Raw genomic sequence first — 21063 nt, forward strand, 5'->3', positions numbered from 1 at the left:
ACAATCTATGATGTTCTACACCAATTATGGCTATATGGATGATTATATAAGTAATTGGCTGCTTTCTTTCTCTCCTGTGGGAACCTTACTCGCTCCCTGCCTGAAATACCAACTACGGCACGTCATTTGGTGGCGGTAGCCAGCAGGTGAGCTAGAGCTCCTCTCAAATAACAACCTTGCTTGTCTGGATAAACAGCTCTATAGGTTTGACCGTAACGTACAAACAAAGGTTTTGATCAGGGGTAGGCAAGTAAATTCTTACAGAGTCCGTATATTGTATATGAGAAAAGAGGGAAAGGGACTGTTTGATGGGGAATGCACTGAAAAAGTGTACGTAGAGTCCGTATATTTCAAAGTATTTTAATCAAGGTCCAGAAAAAAAAAAAAAAAAAATATATATATATATATATATATATATATATATAACAAGACTGTGCTTACCGGCACTCCTCGGACTTTGCTCAGGTATTCAAGAAATTCAACCGGACACAACTGGCTTCGTGCAACGTTTCGGGATCATTTATTTAAATCCCGTCATCAGGCAGTGTACATACAATATTCACAAACATCTACTGACCTTTTATCCTGAAGTGGCTCTCCGTTTTCCCGCGCTGGACCTCCGGGTCTTCCGTATCCGCCCCCAGCCGTGACGCTTGTCTCGTGCGACGCTGAGTTGGTTGCCTGGGAGACGCATCGCCGTCCGTCATTCTCCTCATCTCCCGACTCCAATCTCCGCCTCCAGCACTTACTTCCGCTCTGTGCGATGCTAGGTTGGTTGCCTGGGTTACGTTTCTCCTACGTCCTGTATCCACAACGTCCCCCGACTCCAACTCCGCCTCCAGCACTGACGTGCATCCACGTTGTTGCCAGTTCCGGTTGCCTAGGAGATCCAGACGCTGGGCTCTAGAGAGAAATACATACAGTGTGTTTAAATCTACGATATTACTGTTCTAGTGCACTATTAAATTACATATATTTAAAAGTGTTATTTTTAAGACCTGAACATTATATTCAGGAACATAAGGGTATATATAATAACATACCATGTATAAAGTGCATATTTATAGTGCAATATAAAAATAAAAATATTTTTTTTTACAAGACATAAACATATATACAAAAAATATGAAGACAATAGATGGACCTGTTCGCATGTCCCATTCCTGAAAGACGTGACTATAGTGACAAGAACCTTAACTCGTTTCAATGTTATGTACACTAGTATGAGATTTTTTAATTTATAAACAAACATTCAGATTCAAGTATTCATTAAGTCCTTTGGGTCTGACTGTATTCAACAAGTGGGATCCATTTGGATTCTAACCTCAACAATCTTTTATTCCTGTCAAGAGGATCACCAGTGATGTGGCAGATCTTGGTGAGAGTCTTGACACGATGGAGCAAAAATTTGAAGAGAGGGGATACAAACCCCAAGCTGTGAAAGAAGCTAGGGCCAAAGCTGAGAGTGTGACCAGAGCTGGTCCGCCAGTTGCTGGTCCCTGCAATACTGCCTGAGCTTTGCCTACACTACGCCTATTGACCTGATGGTCTTAGTGGATTTATAATTGCCAATTCTATCTGGATTGGAACTATTGTGGGACATTGCATATAATTAGTGGCTTCTTATAGTCACGATTAAAATAAGCACTGGACACTTTGTAATATCTGGAAAAACAGGTTAAGGTTTGTAATTAACACATGGAGAGTGAAAGTATATATATATATGTTTTAATCATGTACAAGTCTTATTTTTATTAATTGGTTGTGTAATAAATGTGTAATTGAATAATATAACTACTAAGTAATAAAAACCTTTTATTGTATCCAATTGAGTGGTGCTCTCTCATAAGCAATATTTATGTGTTATTATATTATATGCACATAGATATTTCTTTGTTTAAACAAGTAAGGTGCTTACCTGGAGCCACAGCTCCAAGAGATAAAGAACGCATGCTAAGAATTGTAAAGGCAGCAAGAAAAGATGGGGAGGTGGATGTCATCGTCCACCTAGGCACAAATGACCTTGTTAATGCTGAAGTCATGGCCGTAAAAGATGAATTTACTAAGTTAGGAACCGCTGTAAAACAGGTGGCAACCACTATCACTTTTCCAGAAGTATTGCTAGTACACCAAGGGGAAGATAGAACTCTGAGAATCAGAAACTTCAATGTTTGGCTAAGGAATTGGTGCAATGAGGAGAGATTTGGATATTTAGGTCAAAGTCAAGCTACCTGGCAAGACAGAGCCTTATATAAAAGTGTTGGCCTGCACCCATCTTCAAGGGGAACAAGAATATTAAGTGAGAAGTTTGGAAGCTTCATTAGCAACTATTTAAACTAGCAGAGGGGGGGGGGGGGGATGAACCAAATAAGAATTAAGAAATCTGCTCCCCCAACCTAGAGGTATTGTCTCTGCAGGCACAGGAACAGGAAGCCTATCCACTGCAACAGAAGATAATGCCGATCAAAACCGAATAGATATAGGCAGAAAGATGAACATAGCTAGCACCAGGAGAAGCACAAACAAAACTTTAAGAGCTACAGATGTAGCCGGCCACATCTTTGCAGGGCATGGCGATTCTATCGCCATCCCCCGCCAGCGGCCGGCTACCACCAGGCGCAACGGAGCTTGACAGGGGTCCCCGCTGCCTCCCCCGCCATCGCCACCGGTCCCCTGCGCCGCGCCCCCCCCTGAACTGGGCAACGTCTCTCTGAAGTGGAGATGGGCAGGGAGACACCACCGCGATACTGGGACGCTGGGATGCACACGGTCCAGTGAAAGGGACCTGGCAAGCTCTGGCCAAGGATGGGCAGTGCTACATCTGTATGTGTGCAAATGCTAGGAGCTTAGGAAATAAAATCTCTGAACTAATTGCAACAATGAGAAGGGATGAACTGGATATTGTGGCTATTACAGAGACATGGTGCAATAAAAATCATGACTGGGACATAGCTATACCAGGATATACTTTAATTAGTTGCAATATATGTGAAAAAACAAACATAAAAACTACCTTAATACAAAGTATTAAAGAAAAAACTGAGGCCCTTTGGGTGACCATAGAAACAGGGGAGAAGGTGATTCTTCGTATAGGGATGATCTACAGACCACCAGGTCAGGAAGAGGAACTTGACAAGAGCCTATTGCAGGACATCAATAAAATGGCATTAAAAGGAGAGGTGATAATCATGGGAGACTTTAATCTACCTGATGTAAACTGGGAGCTGCCTGTTGCAAGTTCCACCAGAAGAATGGACATTCAGAATTCCTTGCAAGGAGCATCCCTCAAGAAATTGGTGAGGGAGCCCACTCGTAAGGATGCAATATTAGACTTAATACTTACAAATGGTGACAGAAAATCTGATGTAAATGTGGGTGAAAACCTGGGATCCAGTGACCATCAAGCAGTATGGTTCAAAATAAAGACAGAGATCGACTCATCGCACAAAAAAACAAAGGTGTTAGATTTTAGGAAGGCTGATCTTGTAGAGATGGAAACTCTGTAAGGGATTCTTTGGCAGAGTGGAGGAACATGGAAGGAGTGCAGAAGAAGTGGGAAATATTAAAAAGTGCAATACTGAAAGCAACAGAACTTTGTGTCAAAAGAGTTAGGAAAAACACAAGGAAAAGGAAGCCATTGTGGTTTGCGAAAGATGTAGTAAGTATTGTGAAAGCAAAAAAGTTGACCTTTAAGAAATTTAAATAGATACTGCCGCAACACGCAGGCTTAGTAATTTTCCGGCGGGACTCCGGAGGATTTCACAAGTGACGTCAACTGCCGGCTTTTACCTTGCGCTTGTAGCGGCACTGGTGGGGCTTGCTCTGTGTCTGGGGGCTTCTGGCTTCATCCAACCCGTTTCACACAACGGTGTTTTTTCAACGTCACTTGTGAAATCCTCCGGAGTCTCGCTGGAAAATTACTAAGCCTGCGTCTTGCGGCAGTAACAACATAGTGCAGGGTAGCCAGTCTAACTCTCCTCAAACATCTGGACTGCTTCCACAACTCCAATAAGGAGTGTAAACATTAGTTTGGTCGCATTTTATTAATTTTTTTATTTTTTATTTTATATATTTTTTATTTTATTGTTATTTTTATTATTTTAAATTTTACTTGTTTCTTATTACCATTCTCAGTTTTACCATTACTTTATCTATTTTCTCCACTCTATATCTATGGTACCCACCCACCCCCTCTTCCTTGGTGCTTGTTAAACCTTGTACTTTTTTCTGCCATATAACATCAAGCTGCTCTCACTCTCCCTAGCGCAATTCCTTCCAAAAGGAATTTATTCCTTTTTTCCACACTTTAAGAAATTTAAGCAGACGCAGAATAATGAGGACAAAGAGGTGTATCTTGTTAGACAGAAGGAGGCTAAGAAGGTAATGTGCAAAAGCACAGGCTGAAGAGAAAATGGCCCAGTCAGTGGGTAAAGGGGGGAAAACTTTTTTTTAGGTATATAAGTGAAAGGAGAAAAACAAAAAGTGGAATAATAAGACTAAAGACAGAGAGTGGAAGTCTTCTTGAGGGGGACAATGTAATAGCAGATTATATTAATAATTAGGGGCCACAGTTAAGGTGCAAGTATAGTCAGAAAACTGAGGGAGAAACAAGTACATTTACAGAGGAGAAAGTCCTCACAGAACTCTCAAAACTGAAAGTGGATAAATCAATGGGGCCAGATGGGATACATCCAATGATACTAAAAGAGCTTAAAGGGGAGCTGGTAAAACCAATAACAGAATTATTAAACCAGTTACTAGCTACTGGAGTAATCCAAGAGGACTGGAAAACAGTGAATGTAGTCCCACTGCACAAAAGTGGAAGAAAGGAAAAGGTAAGAATTGTAAGAGTTGTAGAATATCTCAAAACCAGCAATTTACAGGATCTGAAACAGCATGAGTTTACTGGGGAAGATCCTGTCAAACAAATCTTATTGCCTTTTTTTGACTGGGTGACTAAAGTAATAGATCAAGGTGGGGCTGTATATGTAGCTTATCTGGACTTTAGTAAGGCTTTTGACACTGTACCACATCACAGACTGTTAAATAAACTTGAAAGCTTGGGATTGGATTTTAAGATAGTTGAATGGATAAGAGCGTGGTTGCAGGACAGAAAACAGAGAGTTGTAGTAAAAGGAGTACAGTCAAAGGAGGGAAAGGTTACAAGTGGGGTACTGCAGGGATCTGTACTTGGACCAGTGCTTTTTAATATCTTTATTGGTGATATTGCAAATGGAATTGAGGGTAAAATGTGCCTTTTTGCAGATGACACAAAGGTATGCAACAGGGTAGACACACCAGGAGGGGTAAAACAAATGATTGATGACCTAGGTAGATTAAAGGAATGGCCAAGAGCATGGCAATTACAGTTTAACTGTTTAATGCCAATAAAATTGCAAAATCATGCACTTGGGTCTCAAAAATCCAAAGACTAAATATAGTATTAATGGCACTATAATGGAAACTACTGAGGGAGAGAGAGATATAGGTGTCACTATTTCAGGGGACTTAAAGGCAGGTAACAAAGCAATGAAGAAGGCAAGTCAGATGCTTGTTTGCATAGGGAGAGGTATCAGCATTAGAAAGAAAGAAGTAATAATGCCACTGTATAGGTCAGAGGCATAACTAGATATCAGTAGGCCCCATAGCAAAAGTTTGTAAGGGCCCCCCATTTACCAACTGATGGTGATAAATGTATGTAAAACATTAATTAGACAGTAAAGATGGGCCCCCCTTAGCTCTGGGTACCATAGCAGCTGCACCCCTTGCACCTATGGTACTTACGCCCTTGGTATAGGTCATTGGTACAACATCATCTAGAGTACTGTGTTCAGTTCTGGAGGCCATATCTCCAGAAGGATATACTGTAAATACATTAGAGACTGTACAAAGAAGGGCAACTAAAATGGTGCATGGCCTACATCAAAAAACGTACCTGGAAAGACTAATACCATGTTCTCATTGCCGCCCCTGAAAAAACCCAGGTTTTTCTTGCCGGATTTTTAGCGGGGCACAGAGCATTTCAGCTCACAGTCCCCCTTCATACTGCACCTCAGACCTAGGAATTTCCCGTTTCTGCCCCTTTCACACTGCTTCCCCTGGTCTGCCTGCCAACAAGTGTGTGGAATGTAATAGCAGCTTTGATTAGCTATTGGGAAATTTGTAAAAATTGCTCTGATTGGCTGTTTTAAAAGCAGCTTTTATTGGCTGACTAAAGATGATCTCATTAAAGAGGCCTTTTTTCCCCAGCACACAGCATTGATTTTATCATGGCTACTATTACCCAATTTAATAAAATAATAATAATAATAATAATAATAATAATAATAATGACAAGACATTTCTGTTTTTATGTACACATTTTATTCATATGTACAATAAAGTGCTTTACAATACAAAACATACTGTTGTGTGTGAACATATAGATAAACAATTTCTATATCAAAATATAAAAAAAATAGTATAAAACTTTAGCACTTTTAAATAATGCCTAACAGTACAGGCCGGCCAAACAGACATGTAAAGAAAATACTGTAACCAGCTTAAACAGCTTTGCAACTCTTGGGAACAGGGGTAGACAAGGTGTAAATGCATGCCGTGCATCCTGGGAGATGTAGTCATGCTGAGGGGACTTACTTCCTGTTGTTCTCCTGTTACTTCCACTTGGTGTCTGCCTCATGCTGAGTAAAGACCTGTGTTACAACCTTGCAGCACGTGTGTTTGTGATTCAGTTACCATACACATCTACACAAGGCTTTTTGCAGATGCAGGCTGCTCGTCACTATGTGGAGCAGTCGTATACTCAGGGGCACGGCAAGTAGTTGCTGGGTGTCGTGTTCCAGCTGTATACTCAGGGGCCTGGCGAGGATTTGGTGGAGGGTATGCTGTTCCAGTCGTGTACTCAGGGGCATGGGGAGGAATTGGTGGATGGTGTTGAGTTCCAGTCGGATACTCAGGGAAATTATGTGGCATTGGTAGAGGCTGTGACACACTGTGTGCCGCCATGCTTCCTTGGCCTGGGGGGAAAAAAATTGGTTTGCCCTCTGCTATACATTGGATAACTACCCTCAAAAGTATTGCATGGTTGCTGGGGCTGGGGCTATGCATAGCCTTGTGTCCTACATAAAAGGCTATTAAGGAACTCCATCTGTGTCTCTCGATTTTTGCGGTTTATACACTCATGCATACCAACAATCACTGAAATGAAAGAATTCTGTAGCTCACGCTCATTGTCCTTAAAACGCTGGAGACGAGCATCTTCGTGCGCATGCATAGATTCATCCATTTCCTTCAGGTGTTCGAGCATTATGACGGTCATTGCCATTGTGGCTTGTTCCATCTTTGTGGCCCGCTTTTTCCTTTGTGGAACATTGTAAACTATGTCTCACATCCACCATGGCTCTCACCCAAATCCCCTGTGCTGTGACCAGCCCTAGGCTCTCCAATCGCATATGTAACACCATGGCACTCACCTCTGCTTATGTCCCTGGTCCTGGTGGGGTACATGTGTCCACGCTGTCACCGCGTGGTGACGCTGGTGCTGTGTGCCCTGGTGCCGTGCAGGGCATGAGCGATGTGTGTTTGTGCTTGGTTAGGTCAGGGTCTGCATGCCGGCGTGTGCGCAACTGCTCACAATCACAGCCGGCTGTAACCTGTCGCCCCCTCTGGCGGCCACCATCTTTTTGGTTCCCTCAGCCTCTCCTGTGCGGCTCCGCCCCCCTCTGGTAATGGGATGACCAATCGCCGCACAGTCTACCTGTTAAGTACTGACTGGTCGGGTTAGACCGGCAGTCAGTACAATGATGTCTAACCCTATGCATCATTGCTCCGCTCTGACTCTGTAGTTCCCACTACAAATCCTGCGTGTCTTCAAGGGAAGTCTCTCCTGCTGATCGTCCACTGCTCTATTCAAGTACCACGGACTCCTTTGCCACCAAAGCGGATTAAGCAAGGTTAGCCCCCAAAGGGGTATTATCTTGCTCATCATTCCTGACGGTTATATCCAAGGTCACCTCTGATTGCAGCCACGATCCAATCCAGCAAGGACAGTCTTCTTCATTCATATTCTTCATTTATTGCCTTCAACCAATCATCCAATCTTTCAAACAATCATCCAATCCTCCAATCAATCTCCCAATCCTTCATCCAATCTTCCAATCAGTCATCCAATCGTTCAACCAATCTTCAAACCTTCCAATCAACCATCCAATCCTCCAATTGTTTCTTCAATCTTTATTCCAACATCCAATCCTTTAAGTATCCGATCAACTCCCTCCTTCTTCATTTATTCGTCAACTCTTCAAGCAATATTACAATACTCTTTCAAGTATCAAGCATCATCATATTCTGCAATAACTTATTGGCCAATTGACTTTTACATTTGCATAATCTACAGTATATCATTTGTGCCATCAGTATCACTTGTTTGCAATATCTTTATTAAATCAATTTCATTTTATTCTATTGTTTCACTCCCTTCTGTCGTGGATGCAACATCCTTACATTAAAGCACCCAGTCTCCGTTACACTACAGCTGGTGCTTCTAAGAACGTGACACTATGGGAAGATCAAACACAACACATTAGTACAGCAGCCTATAATATTGATATTTCTGCACCTTTCAAAAATACATTGTTGGTGGCCATACACTAAGGCCATAAGGACTGCATACCGGGTTCAGGGTGGTCAGGGGGGGTTGCGACCGACTTCTCATTCAGACCTGTTAGCAATGTTGCTGACAGGCCTGAATCAGATCCCTGCTACACACATGCACGTTGGGGTAATTTGATAAAAATACATAAATAAAAAAGCAGTGTTGGCCGATACGTGCTTGAGGCCTGTTCCCTCCTGCACAATAGCTACATGCTGCGACATTTATAAAAATACAAAAAAATCTGTGGACTGTGTTATATTGGTGTGTGGAAAATTATGAAAAATCAAACGTACTGTTGCTGCGTAACTGCGGATGTGGACTCTCAGTTCGGTGCGTCGCTTCACGGGCTGCACTACCTTCCGCTCGGTGCGCTGTTCCAGACGCTGATGGCGACGCTGATGGTGGTCGCTGCCCTGACGGCGGTGATGAAACTTCACCCACTGTGGAAATCTGTGAGTGAACTGATGTGCAGGAATCCATTTCACTATCTATGGCCTCCAGGTCAATGGGTGATGCTGCTGCTGCTGCTGCTGCATTATCTTCGCACACACTTGCTGCACTGCCAGCAAAAGTGCTGGAGGAGGACAGTGAAATGGGGTTAGCCAGTGCAGAGTTCTCAAAGATGACATTGCACTGGTAAATAAATGGGCAATCCATACGGGCCCCACCATTCTTCCTCCTATTTTTGGTCATGGACCTTAGAGTACTGCTTGGGCTTTCAGTTTATTTACTACCTGTTGCTGTGTTTTTTCAATGCCACGGGCAGACAGAATTTTGGCGATGTTATAATACACCGTGGAGTCCTTCACTGTGCCGGTGACTTGCTTTTTGATCTCCTCCTCGTCTCTCACAGCCGCCAGCTCCAACACTTCCTCATCCCTCCATCCCTCCAACACGGGTCTGTGCCATTCAGACATTCTCTGCTCTCCTCTGCGCAGCATTTAATGGACGTCACATGTCACCTGATTACATCTCCAGATGAGCTTGGTTTTTGACATCATGTGTGAAAAACACGGGTTTGTGCCATTCAGACTGACGTACATCCGTGTATTACCCAGGAAAAACCCTGCAAAAAAAACCCTGTGTAATTCCCGGGGAATTTCACAATGACCCTTTCACACAGAGACGCGACACTAGAAATTACAGCTCGTCCTGTCAAATACCCGGGTTTTTGCAGCCGTGAAAACGGGGTATAAAAGATCTTAATATGTATACTTTGGAGCAGAGAAGGGAAAGGGGGGACATGATAGAAACTTTCAAATATATCAAGGGCTTTAACAAGGTAAAGGTGGGAGACATTCTTGACAGGAAACAGCAGAACAAGAGGACATGCACTGAAACTAGAGGGAGGAAGATTCAGGGGAAAGTTGAGGAAGAATTACTTCACAGAAAGAGTAGTAGATAAGTGGAATAGCCTCCCATCAGAGGTGGTAGAGGCAAATACAGTAGTACAATTTAAACATGCTTGGTATAGGCATATTGATATCCTTACAAAAAAATAAGGATCAAATATGGTTTGAGGTAACATGTTTAAAAAAGGGGCAGACTAGATGGGCCAAGTGGTTCTTATCTGCCTTCACATTCTATGTTTCAATGTTTCTACAGTATATAACGAAGGCCAGCAATTGCCTCCAGAGACTAAAGAGGGACCTGTAATGGTGGATTCCTGCAGGGACGAATTGATAATCTGAGGATGAGGATGTACGTACTAAAGGAGGTGAGGAATTGGAGAATGAGAACGACAGCTTCAGTTTTACAGGGAGAGATGATTTGCTTTTTTTTTTAGGGGCCCAAATAAAGCAATCATTTTCAGCCACAGTCGTGTGGCAGACCCTGTAGCTGAAATGATCGATTTGTTAAAAACAGTGTGCATGTCCTATTTACGCAAAACATAAGGGTGGGAGGGCCCAAGGACAATTCCACCTTGATCCTCTTTTTTGGCATTATGTGCTCTTTGGGGTCTAGTTTTTCAAACTGTCACCCTGTCTGCCGCTGCAGTGCCACTCCTAGATGGGCCACGTGTTTGTGCCGCCCACTTGTGTAGCTTAGCATAGTCATCCAGCTAACTCAGTGCAACCTATTGGCCTAAATACAACACTCCTTTGCCCATGGACCTTAGGCTACCAGGTGTAAAAATGGCCCCTATGCACCAAGCCCAGGTCACTCAGGGCCTTATTTTGGTTCATTCTTTCTGACAAAATCCTTCTTAGATGGGCAAAACCATGTGCACTGCAGGTGGGGCAGATGTTACTTGTGCAGAGAGAATTAGATTTGGGTGGGGTTTTACTTCAAAGTGAGATCTATATTGCAGTGTAAAAATAAAGCAGTCAGTATTTTCCCTGCACAGAAACAAAATAACTCACCCAAATCTAATTCTCTCTGCACATGTTACATCTGCCCCCCTGCAGTGCACATGGTTTTGTCCATCTAAGAAGGATTTTGTCAGAAAGAATAAACCAAAATAAGGCCCCCAGTGACATAGGAGATTCCCTGTGTTTTTTTTTTTTAGTTCCCCACCTAAATTACCTGCGGTATTAGCAGTAATATCCAGGGGTGTGAATGGGCTGGCTAGCTCTAGGTGGTTAGATAGACAGCACTGTTTCTTATTCTTGTACTGTGGTGTTATGGTAGTTCAGTTAGTGTTGCACTACACCAGGGGCGGATTGGGATAGAATTCAGCCCGGGAACGGGCCGAGATTTAAAAATAAAAAACATTGTTTGAATTACATTTTGTTTTCATTTGAGATATGGGGGATGATTCAGGTCGGCTTGCAGAAATGGAAATTTGGTCCGTGAACCGATGGTTCGGCTCTGCGCATGTGTATATGCGAATATACACATACGAAGGGCCGGTGTGCGAACGCCTTCGGCAAGTATCATACTCGCTGAAGCGTTCACACGTGTAAAGGAGGGGGGTGGTTGACGGTGGACATCAGCCCGGAGTCAGGGACTGGCCAGTGTTTTATGGGCATCCCCATGAAAATGCTGCCCGTTCCCATTGGGACTCAGGCGGGCCGATGCCTGCTCGGGGCAGACGGCTGTCACAGGACATCAGTCGCCTGTCCCATCTTTGTCCAGGGGCTCATAAAAAAAAAAGTCAGCCTAGACTGACTTTTACTTACGTATAGGTAGAACAATCATTTGATGGTCGCCGACTATCAAATGATTTTCACCCTGTACACTCGCATACGAATGGATGTGTGAGTGTACACATCCATTCACATGAAAATGCGGCCATTCATTCAGGGAAGGGGGGGGGGGCGTGAGTTCGCTAGCTCAGCTAAGGTGAATCACCCCCATAATTTATAAGGTGGGGGACTCCCAGGGTTGTAACTATGGTGGCTGCAGGGGTTGCAACTGTTACGGAGACTAACCCAGTAAGCGAACCCGCTGCACCATTTTGAATTTCGATTTTTATTAATAGTGTGCGGGGTTCCGGGCTCGGGAGATTACTTCCTGGTTGGAGGGGAAAGGGGAGGAGTGTCACCAAGACAGTACAGTGCCACTCTCAATGTGTGCGCAGGACCACCTATTGTACAGAAAGTCAAATCTCATGAATGTCACAAGATCCCTTCCCCACTGAGCGGTAGACACACAGTAGTCCCAGGTTATCCCCCTCCTATCCCCCTTCAAAGGCTGGCAGGTGTACCGTTGGGATAGGAAGGACGTCGGCAGACTGTGCACTGTTGTAGGACTGACAACGGATGGCTGTGTTTATAATGTGGGTGGGGAAGGGGGTTTGTGGCTGCTATACTGTACGCAGGAGGAGCATTGCCGGCCAGGGGTGCACAGCACCGCGGAACCGCTGCTGGGTAAGGTAAATGTCTCCCCGCTGCCTGCTGTGTATGTGTTGAGGGGATGTACAACAGTTACTGTAGGGAAGGTAGGGGTTGTTGAAACCTGCTGGTGTGTGTGTGCCATGTCGGTGCTAACAGGGTGAGTTGGGGGGCCCCTTATAATTTTGCTACAGGGCCTACAAATTTCTAGTTACACCTCTGATTCCAACTATTGTTTAAAGATCATATAGTCAAATCATTACTCCATCTACTTTCGAATGCAAACCACAATGTCTGAATCTGTACTGTCATTTATACTGTTTTTACACCACACTAAAATCCCGGGTTATTGGAACACACAGAAACCCAGAATATAGTGCTGTGTAAATGTACCCAGTTGAAATATGCCAGGTTAAGTGAGTGGGGTTGAACACAGACTCAACCCAGGTTGTGGTGGGAGTCTAAATAGGTAACCTGGGTCGATGCGACCAGGAACCGGTTCATTGCCATGAAATAGCTGGTGTTGGGAGATGCGCTCAACTCCCAGCACCGGCTCAGGCTCCGCCTCCACCTCCACGTACATCACCTGCTTGGCATTATGCTGGGTGGGAATGCCAGTCTAAAAGGGTCACAAGCTGGGTTGTACCCGGGTTGGAACCAGTTACAAAAAAACTCTCCGAAAATTTTTAGAAACAAGTTTTGAATTTATTTTTCTGAAAAGCTTTTGCAACATGCATTTTGTTGATTGATTGTTAGTTTCCAAGGTTGAAAAAATCCTATACAGCCATACTATAGGGGTTGAACAACAAGCAAGACTTGTAAAGCAACTCACAGCAAACTGGTCAAACTACGTTCTACTAGACAATAGACTCGGAACCTCATCCATTTAGAGTGGTCTTAACAGGGAGGAGCAAAACAGTTAGTGACATTACCTTAGAATGGGTATATAATCAATTTTGCCATTGCGTTTTTACACCACTGGCATGTTAATAGTGGTCAGTTTGTCAATTATATACTATGTTAGAAAAACAAAAACCAGGTTGCACAGGGGGAATGTACAATGTAGGTATCTAATAAAAGATATTCCCTTGGTGAAGACAGAAAAGAACAAAGCGATAGAACTATGGACCTCATTCTGATCAGTTTGCGTGTTCGCACAGGGGACCAATGATTTTCTTGTGCTCATGCGCAGTCGCCTAACGTTCGCGTGTAGTGGTGCGGGCCAGGGGCGTGTGGCAGTGGAGTCGGGTGTCGTCCATGGAAACGCAAAGAGTTTCTTGGGCGTCCCCATGAAAATGCTGGGCCTTCCCATGGGAATGCAGGCATGCTGATTTGTGCCAGGAGCCGGCCACTGGCATCAGATGACGTCAGCCGCCCGTCCTGTCTACTTCCACTGACTTTTATTTGCAAGCCCTGGAGAAATCATTTGATGGTCGGCGATCATCGAATGATTTCTCCAGCAGCAGGCAATTGCGAAGGGGATGTGTCTTCGGTACATGGTTGCGAGGGGAAATTACATTACGGGGGGGTCATTGTCAGGGCGGCAGGGTGGGCTTTATGGCATTCGGCAAGCTACCATCCTCTCAGCTTACCGAGTCAGCCAGAGTCAGCTCTTATGTTCAAAAGTTTTATAAGGCACCTCAGAATCTTACAGAGCTTATATACAAAACAGGCGAAACAAATGATTAAACTGGCGTATATTCATAATTCTATGTGTAGCCATAGTTGTACATGGATACATATGATATCCCAGCGGTGAAGATGCTGGCAGTCAAAAGACCAACCCTGGCATCCTGATATGGAGAATTCAGTCAGGGGCTCCATTAGGGGCTCTAACCCTCTCCCACTACCCCCTAACCCTCCCTGCCCACAGCCTGACCCCTAACCCTCCCCACTACCCCCTAACCCTCCCCACTACCCCCTAACCCTTACTGCCCACAGCCTGACCCTAACCCTCCCCACTACCCCCTAACCCTCCCTCCCTACAGCCTGACCCCTAACCCTCCCCACTACCCCCTAACCCTCCCTCCCCACAGCCTGACCCCTAACCCTCCCCACTAGTGCCTATCCTTAACCGCCATTCCATGCCATCTTAACCCAACCCCTTTGCCGCAGCCTAATCCCAACCTTCCCCATTAGTGTCTAGCCCTAACCCCCACACCCTGCCACCTTAACCCCGTAGCCTAACTCTAAGTCCCCCAATAGTGCCAAAACCTATCTATCCTTTCACCTGCCACATGCTAGCGCTGCCCACACATTTACCAAATGGATTGCTGGCTGTCAGTATTCCGGTGTCTGCACTCTGATCTTTTTTCAGGTTCTGGTGCCGGTTTTCATACGGCAGTCGGGATGCCAGCATTGGTATACTAAACACCCTTACCTTGACCCGTGTTGTGCTGACCGCATCCGGTTATACATACCTCCCAACATTCATGTTGTGTGACTACGGACTCTCACACTACTCTCTAACCTCCTCTCATGTTCGTACCCATAGTTGCCTACCATCCTGCATTCTGCTGGAGACTGCCTGGAATAGCAATCTGTGTGGTTTCAAGTGTGACCACTGCTCTTCCAATAGAGCTCTGTGATGCAACTGCTTTTGCTGCATAATGTACTTAATCTCCTGTCCCAGGAGCCTGCTAACACCTGCAATAGGGGAAAGGACAACTTCTGCTTGGTACATTATTTGTGTGTTCAGGACTTTTTTCAGACTGCATCTATTCTGTGGAATGCCCTCACATGCACAATAAACTCTCCTCCACTCTCCAAACCTTCAAGCATACCCTGAAAACTGACCTCTTCAGACAAGCTTATCAAGTTCCAGAACCATCCTTCATAAACTTAAGCTATCCTACACCATTCCACCCGCTCTACACTGTGTACACATATCATCACATACTGTACTTTATTTTTCTTCACTTTCACATCAATAGATAGCACATACTGTATCCTTGTCTATGAACACCTTCAATGGTGGGTTTCCCTGGGGCAGGACAAACCTACCTGGGCAGGTTTGTCCTGCTCCAGATATACTCACCACTCAAGCTGCAGTCGCTACTCGCCTGGGGCTGCTCCTGCCGGCTTTGGTGTTGAGGTGCCCGAACACACGAACACCTGCGGGTTTCCAACTGGTCCTGAGCAGCACCAAACTTCCCAGAGTGGGGCCTGGCGTCAGTGGGGGGGGGGGGGGGGGGGGGGGTAGTGGCATGGGAGCCCCAGCAACCTGGCGTACAATCGCTGGGGAGGTATGCGATGGGGGGCCAATACAGGGGTTGTGTGTGCCCCTAGAGGTGGTGCGCCAGTGGTGCACAACTGGAGGCACCACTGGCACACACCTACTTATCAGTGGCATGCCTGGAAACTTTTTACAGAAGAGCCCGCTCCTGCAGTGCAGGAACATTTCCGGGCATACCACCGAAGTGGTTAATGCCCATTTCCCTAAATACTATAAAGTTGTGAGCAGGGCCTTCCTACCTCTATGCCTGTCAATTATTAATAGTGTTGTTCTATTGCTGTCGTTTCCAGTTGTAACGCACAACAGAATTTACTGTGCTATATAAGATAATAATAAATGAATTAATGTGGAAATTTTACAAAGGTCCATATACAGTATGCTGGTAGGCTTTGGTCAGATGTTCCACGTTTTTAACAACATACATTTATCCATACCTGAGAACATTTGAATTGTCCAGGTCAGAACTATTGTTTTCCCTGTGGGGGCAATCATGGCCACTGTTTTTATTGTTTTTAGTAGGGATGTGCACCGGCCACTTTTCGGGTTTTGGGTTCTGATTACCTTGAGGTTTTGGGTTCTAATGGGTTTTGCCAAAACACCTCCTAAATGTTTTGTGTTTGGATTTTTTGTGTTTTGGGTTCTGATTTTTTTGTTAAAAAAGCATAAAAACTGCTAAAATCGTAGAATTTTTTATTTTTTTTGCTACGCTATATTAACCTCAATAACATTCATTTCCACTCATTTCCAGTCTATTCTGAACACCTCACACCTTAAAATATTGTTTTTAGGGCAAAAGGTTGCACCGAGGTAGCTGGATAACTATGCTAAGCCACACAAGTGTGCAGCACAAACACATGGCTCATGTAAGAGTGGCACTGCAGCAGTTGATACAGCAGCAGACAGGTAGATACGGCAGTACTAGGCACCAGACAGGTAGATAAGGCAGTACTAGGCACAAGACAGGTAGATACGTTAGCAATACTAGTATATGTGCACCAGCAGAATTTATAATAATTAATTTTATTATTAGGTACTGCTTGGCAGTGGCACTCAGTGGCACATGTCAGTGCACCAGCAGCATGGAATTATTTTTTACAGTCCCACGAAGCACAGGTATTATTTTTTAATTAAATTATATATAGCAGCCTAGTATGTACTAGGTATGTACACTTAGGTAGTAGCACTGCCAGTGGCAACAGTGGACTGAGTAAATAATACTGGCAGATTCAGTGCAGGCAGCACCAGTGGACTTTATATATAATATAATTAATTATTAATATAATATATAATATTACAGCACAGCACCAGAGGTAGGCCCCAGCACAGAGGAGACAGTAGTACTACAAGTACACAGTTAGACAGTCCTCCTTGCTAGGGAGATCCCACCCTAAGCAGAGAGGAGAACAGAGTACACAGCAGCACTGAGGGAGACAGCCCCAGTGAATAAAATAATTACAGCACAGCACACCAGAGGTAGACCGCACAGAGGAGACAGTAGTACTACAAGTACACAGTTAGACTGTCCTCCTTGCTAGGGTGATCCCACCCTAAGCAGAGGGGAGAACAGAGTACACAGCAGCACTGAGAGACAGCCCCAGTGAATAAAAAATATTGCATTCAAGCTCAAGCTCAAGTTTAAGCCCCAGCAACAGCACCAACACACCCTCTCCCAACCCACTACTAGACTGGAGTGAAGATGGCGGGCGCAGCAGCCGCTATTTAAAGCCTCGCGAAATCCGGCGCCGGGTGATGACGTTATGCCCACGCGGATGGACCCGAGTCAGGCGGGAATCTCCGAGCGCTGCTCGGAACCGGGCTCGGAATGATGACGTCCGTGGGGCTCGGATCTCTGGAATCCGAGTCTGCACATCTCTAGTTTTTAGTAAGGCCTACTATGTGTGTATTTATTTTTCTGTGGGGGGCCATTTTTTTTTTTTCCTGTAGAAATGTTTTTTCCTTGTGTAATTTTTTTTTTGTGCATGTGTGTCTATATTAATTAGATTGGCATTCCAATGTTTACAGCTATCAAATGTTAAACATTAGACATCATTTGATAGTGGGATTCCGATGTCCATCCCTACTATAATGAGTCTGTCTACTAACATTGCTTGGTGTGTAAAACATAGTGTTCTTTCCCATATACAGTTGCTGTACATGCAGCAGAAGAGTTATCTGTGTTTACGCACTGTCCCTTTTCACTCACTCCCTTCTGCAAACAAAACTTCCTCTTTCTGATTAGGTAACTGATTCATTTATCTGTCTTACTATTGGCTCAAAGCTCTGTGCCTGGCACACACAAACACGCCCATACACAGCTATTGGAGATTAATTGAGGTTAATAGTCCAAGGCTCCCTTCTAGTTCTTGTCTCATACAATCCCAAGCAACTAGTGGAGTGCAGGAATGCTATCATCAACAATGTCCAAAACTGACACTATACGGGGATTTCTAGATATTCCAGAAATGCTGAAATCTTTGCTGGAATACCCACTTCCGCAGCAGGACATAGGTAAGTGCCACTTCAATTTTAAATGGACAAGTTACTTTTTTTCCCCTCTTTCTTCTTTTTTATTGTTTTAGTAAGGGCCACTATGTTTGTATATATTTTTCTGTGGGGGCCAATGTGTTTTTTCCTGTAGAGGTTAAAGTGTTTTTTCTTGTGCAATTTCTTTTTCTTTTCTTTTTTTGTGCATGTTTGTCTATATGAAATAGATATGCTTTTTTATGTATTTTACAATTTTAGTACTCAATATGATTTTCATACTATAATGGATGGACATTGCATTGTGATATTTAACAACCATCAATGATTTTTTTTAATGTTAGTAGTTTTACCATTCTACTGAGGCATGACGATGTTTACCGGCATTGAATGTTAAACATTCAGTGGTGATCCGATGGTCTTACCCCCCCCCCCCCCCAGCCAGCCACGCTGAAGATGTTTGCTACTTATAATTAGTCGTGAGCAATATCCCATGTTAGCAGTAAAAAAAACTCGCCTGCAGAGCTCACACTCTATTGCACTCTTGTCAACTCATTATTTTTGCTGTTTTATTCTGTTGTTTTAAAATGCTAAATGACTATTATTGTTTGGTTGCAATGTAAACTTGTAAAGCAGGTAAGGGCTGTAATGAACAAGTATAGACCTGGAATCCGTAGATCTTATCTATTGAAAAGAACCTTTGGCTTTGTCCATAAAAAAACTCTACAAAGTGATCAGAACAAAGTCCTTTAGTTGAGTCTGCATATATATGTACACACCACTCCGCAGGATATTCTACATGTTAATGACCCCTGCAAAAAGTATTTATTGCTGCCACAGTGACTGCTATACCTTTCCTGCCTGCTATTTAGTTGGATGATGGTCAAGGTGCAATACATTATGTATCAAGGAATGTTTATTATTTTACACAGCAATTCTACTGTGTATATAAATCTTATATTCCAAGACAATATAATTATTTAAATATTTTAGGGAGAGGCATAAGGATACCCTTACAAAGTACTAAAGGCCCCCATGCACTATGTGATTTGGTCCTGATTTCACTACATTAAAATGGATCGGGCAGTGAAATCGGGCAGGGGGAGCCGGAGCAGGGAGCTGTCAGTGCTCCGGGCAGGTGGAGGGAGCAGGGTGGCGGGGGATACTACTAGTTGGGCAGAGGCAGCGGACTTTGGGAGGGACACAGAGGGGGCAGTAACGGAGAGCCGTGCAGGGGCAGCCGGGAGCTGTCAGCGCTGGGGAAAAAAAGCCCATACAACAGGGTTGCCGACTTTTTCTGTCTCCTCTCCGGGAGAAGTCCGGAGAGGAGACTTCCAGCTGCAGTTCGGGGGGCGGGGCTTGAGCTTTACATCATTAAGCCCCGCCCACAGGATGTTAAAACCCCCAATTCACGGATCTCCGTGGAGGGGGCGGGGCTAAAATGACACAATTTTAGCTCCACCCCCTCCTCTGAGACCCGCGGATTGACGATTTCAATCCAAAAGGTATGGGGAAGACGCCGCAATCGGGGGGTGGCGTGGGGGTCCCCCCGGTACCCGGGAGGGTTGCCCACCTTTCCGGGGGGCCGGGAGGAGGACCCGATTTTCGGGATCCTCCCGGTAATTCCGGGAGGGTCGGCAACCCTGCCATACAATGAATGGGCAGCCTGTGATTGGCTGAGCACTCTCTTAGCCAGTCAGCAATTGGCTGAGAGTGCGCTCAGCCAATGACAGGCTGCCCATTCATTGTATGGGCTTTTTTTTCAGTACTGACAGCTCCCGACTCTACGTTACTGCCGCCTCTGTGTTACTGTCCCCCACAGCATCTCCTGCCCGCTGCCTCTGCCCTTCTAGCAGCATCCCACGCCAGCCGCCTCGCAGTGGCCCATGCCCGCCACCTCGATGTCCCCCACCCCCTGCTCCTTCCACCTTGCAACTTCCCGGGAGTTGCATATGATACATTGCATGCAATGTATCATATGCAAAACTTGGCACATCAAGTGCCTAATCGTGTGTCCCCCTCCCGGGGAGCTGCAGGGGGAAATCAGGTCCGACTTGTCCTTAGGACAAGTTGGACTAATGTATGGGGGCCTTAAGGATAAAACAATATTGAGGTTACCTATAGAAAACAAAAAGGGCAGACTAGATGGAATAGAGTTTTTAGCTGCCTATATTTTCTATGTAACACTTGATACTGTCGGTGATAGTGGGCCAGATGTATTCAGTATTAACAAGTGATAAAATTGAGAATAATAAAGCTCCTAACTATCATTTCTCCAACACAGCCTGTAACATGGTAGTTATTATTACCAGTTATTTATATAGCGCACACATATTCCGCAGCGCTTTGCAGAGACTATTTGAACACTCTTATCACTCCCTGCCCCAGTGGAGCTTGCAATCTATATTCCCTACCACATGTACACACATTCATAGGGTTAATTTTGTTGGGAGCCAATTAGCCTACCAGTGTATTTTGGGATTGTGGGAGGAAACCGGAGCACTTAGTGGAAACCCACACAAACACAGGGAGAATATACAAACTACACACAGTTAGGGCCATGGTGAGAATCAAACCCATGACCTCAGTGCTGTGAGGCAGTAATGCTGACTATTACACTCTCCGTGCAGTCCGCCCATTACATTGTCTGTACAGTTAGGAGCTGATTGGCTGGTATTGTATCACTCTTTATCACTCTCTACTTTATCACTTGTTAAGACTTAATGGGTGACATTCTATGGGTTCCGATTTTTAGGCATGTCTAAAATTCGCACCAAATCGCACTTTTTAAAATCGCATTTTTTGGCAGTTTTTCGCATATTTAATGACATGCGAATCTCTGAGAAAAAAGTGCGATTAGGTGCGATAATGTGCGAATTTTAGGCATGAAAATGTGCACATTTTAGGCATGAAAATGT

General features: G+C 44.5%; 1 protein-coding gene across 2 annotated transcripts in view; it reads left to right on the forward strand.

Annotated features, from left to right (window-relative positions):
• Positions 1-18016: 18016 nt before the first annotated feature.
• The window catches only part of TEF (TEF transcription factor, PAR bZIP family member), a 45674-nt gene continuing 42627 nt past the window's right edge, over positions 18017-21063 (forward strand). The window contains exon 1 of one of the 2 annotated variants that reach the window (XM_083156288.1): positions 18017-18172. In XM_083156288.1, coding sequence (XP_083012414.1) covers positions 18067-18172 — 106 coding nt within the window. In that variant the 5' untranslated portion in view covers positions 18017-18066. The remainder of the gene's footprint in view (positions 18173-21063) is intronic. The other variant, XM_083156287.1, reaches the window with a different exon arrangement.

The sequence above is a fragment of the Crinia signifera genome, chromosome 8, assembly GCF_055691185.1.
Source record: "Crinia signifera chromosome 8, ASM5569118v1, whole genome shotgun sequence".
Classification (NCBI taxonomy): domain Eukaryota; kingdom Metazoa; phylum Chordata; class Amphibia; order Anura; family Myobatrachidae; genus Crinia; species Crinia signifera.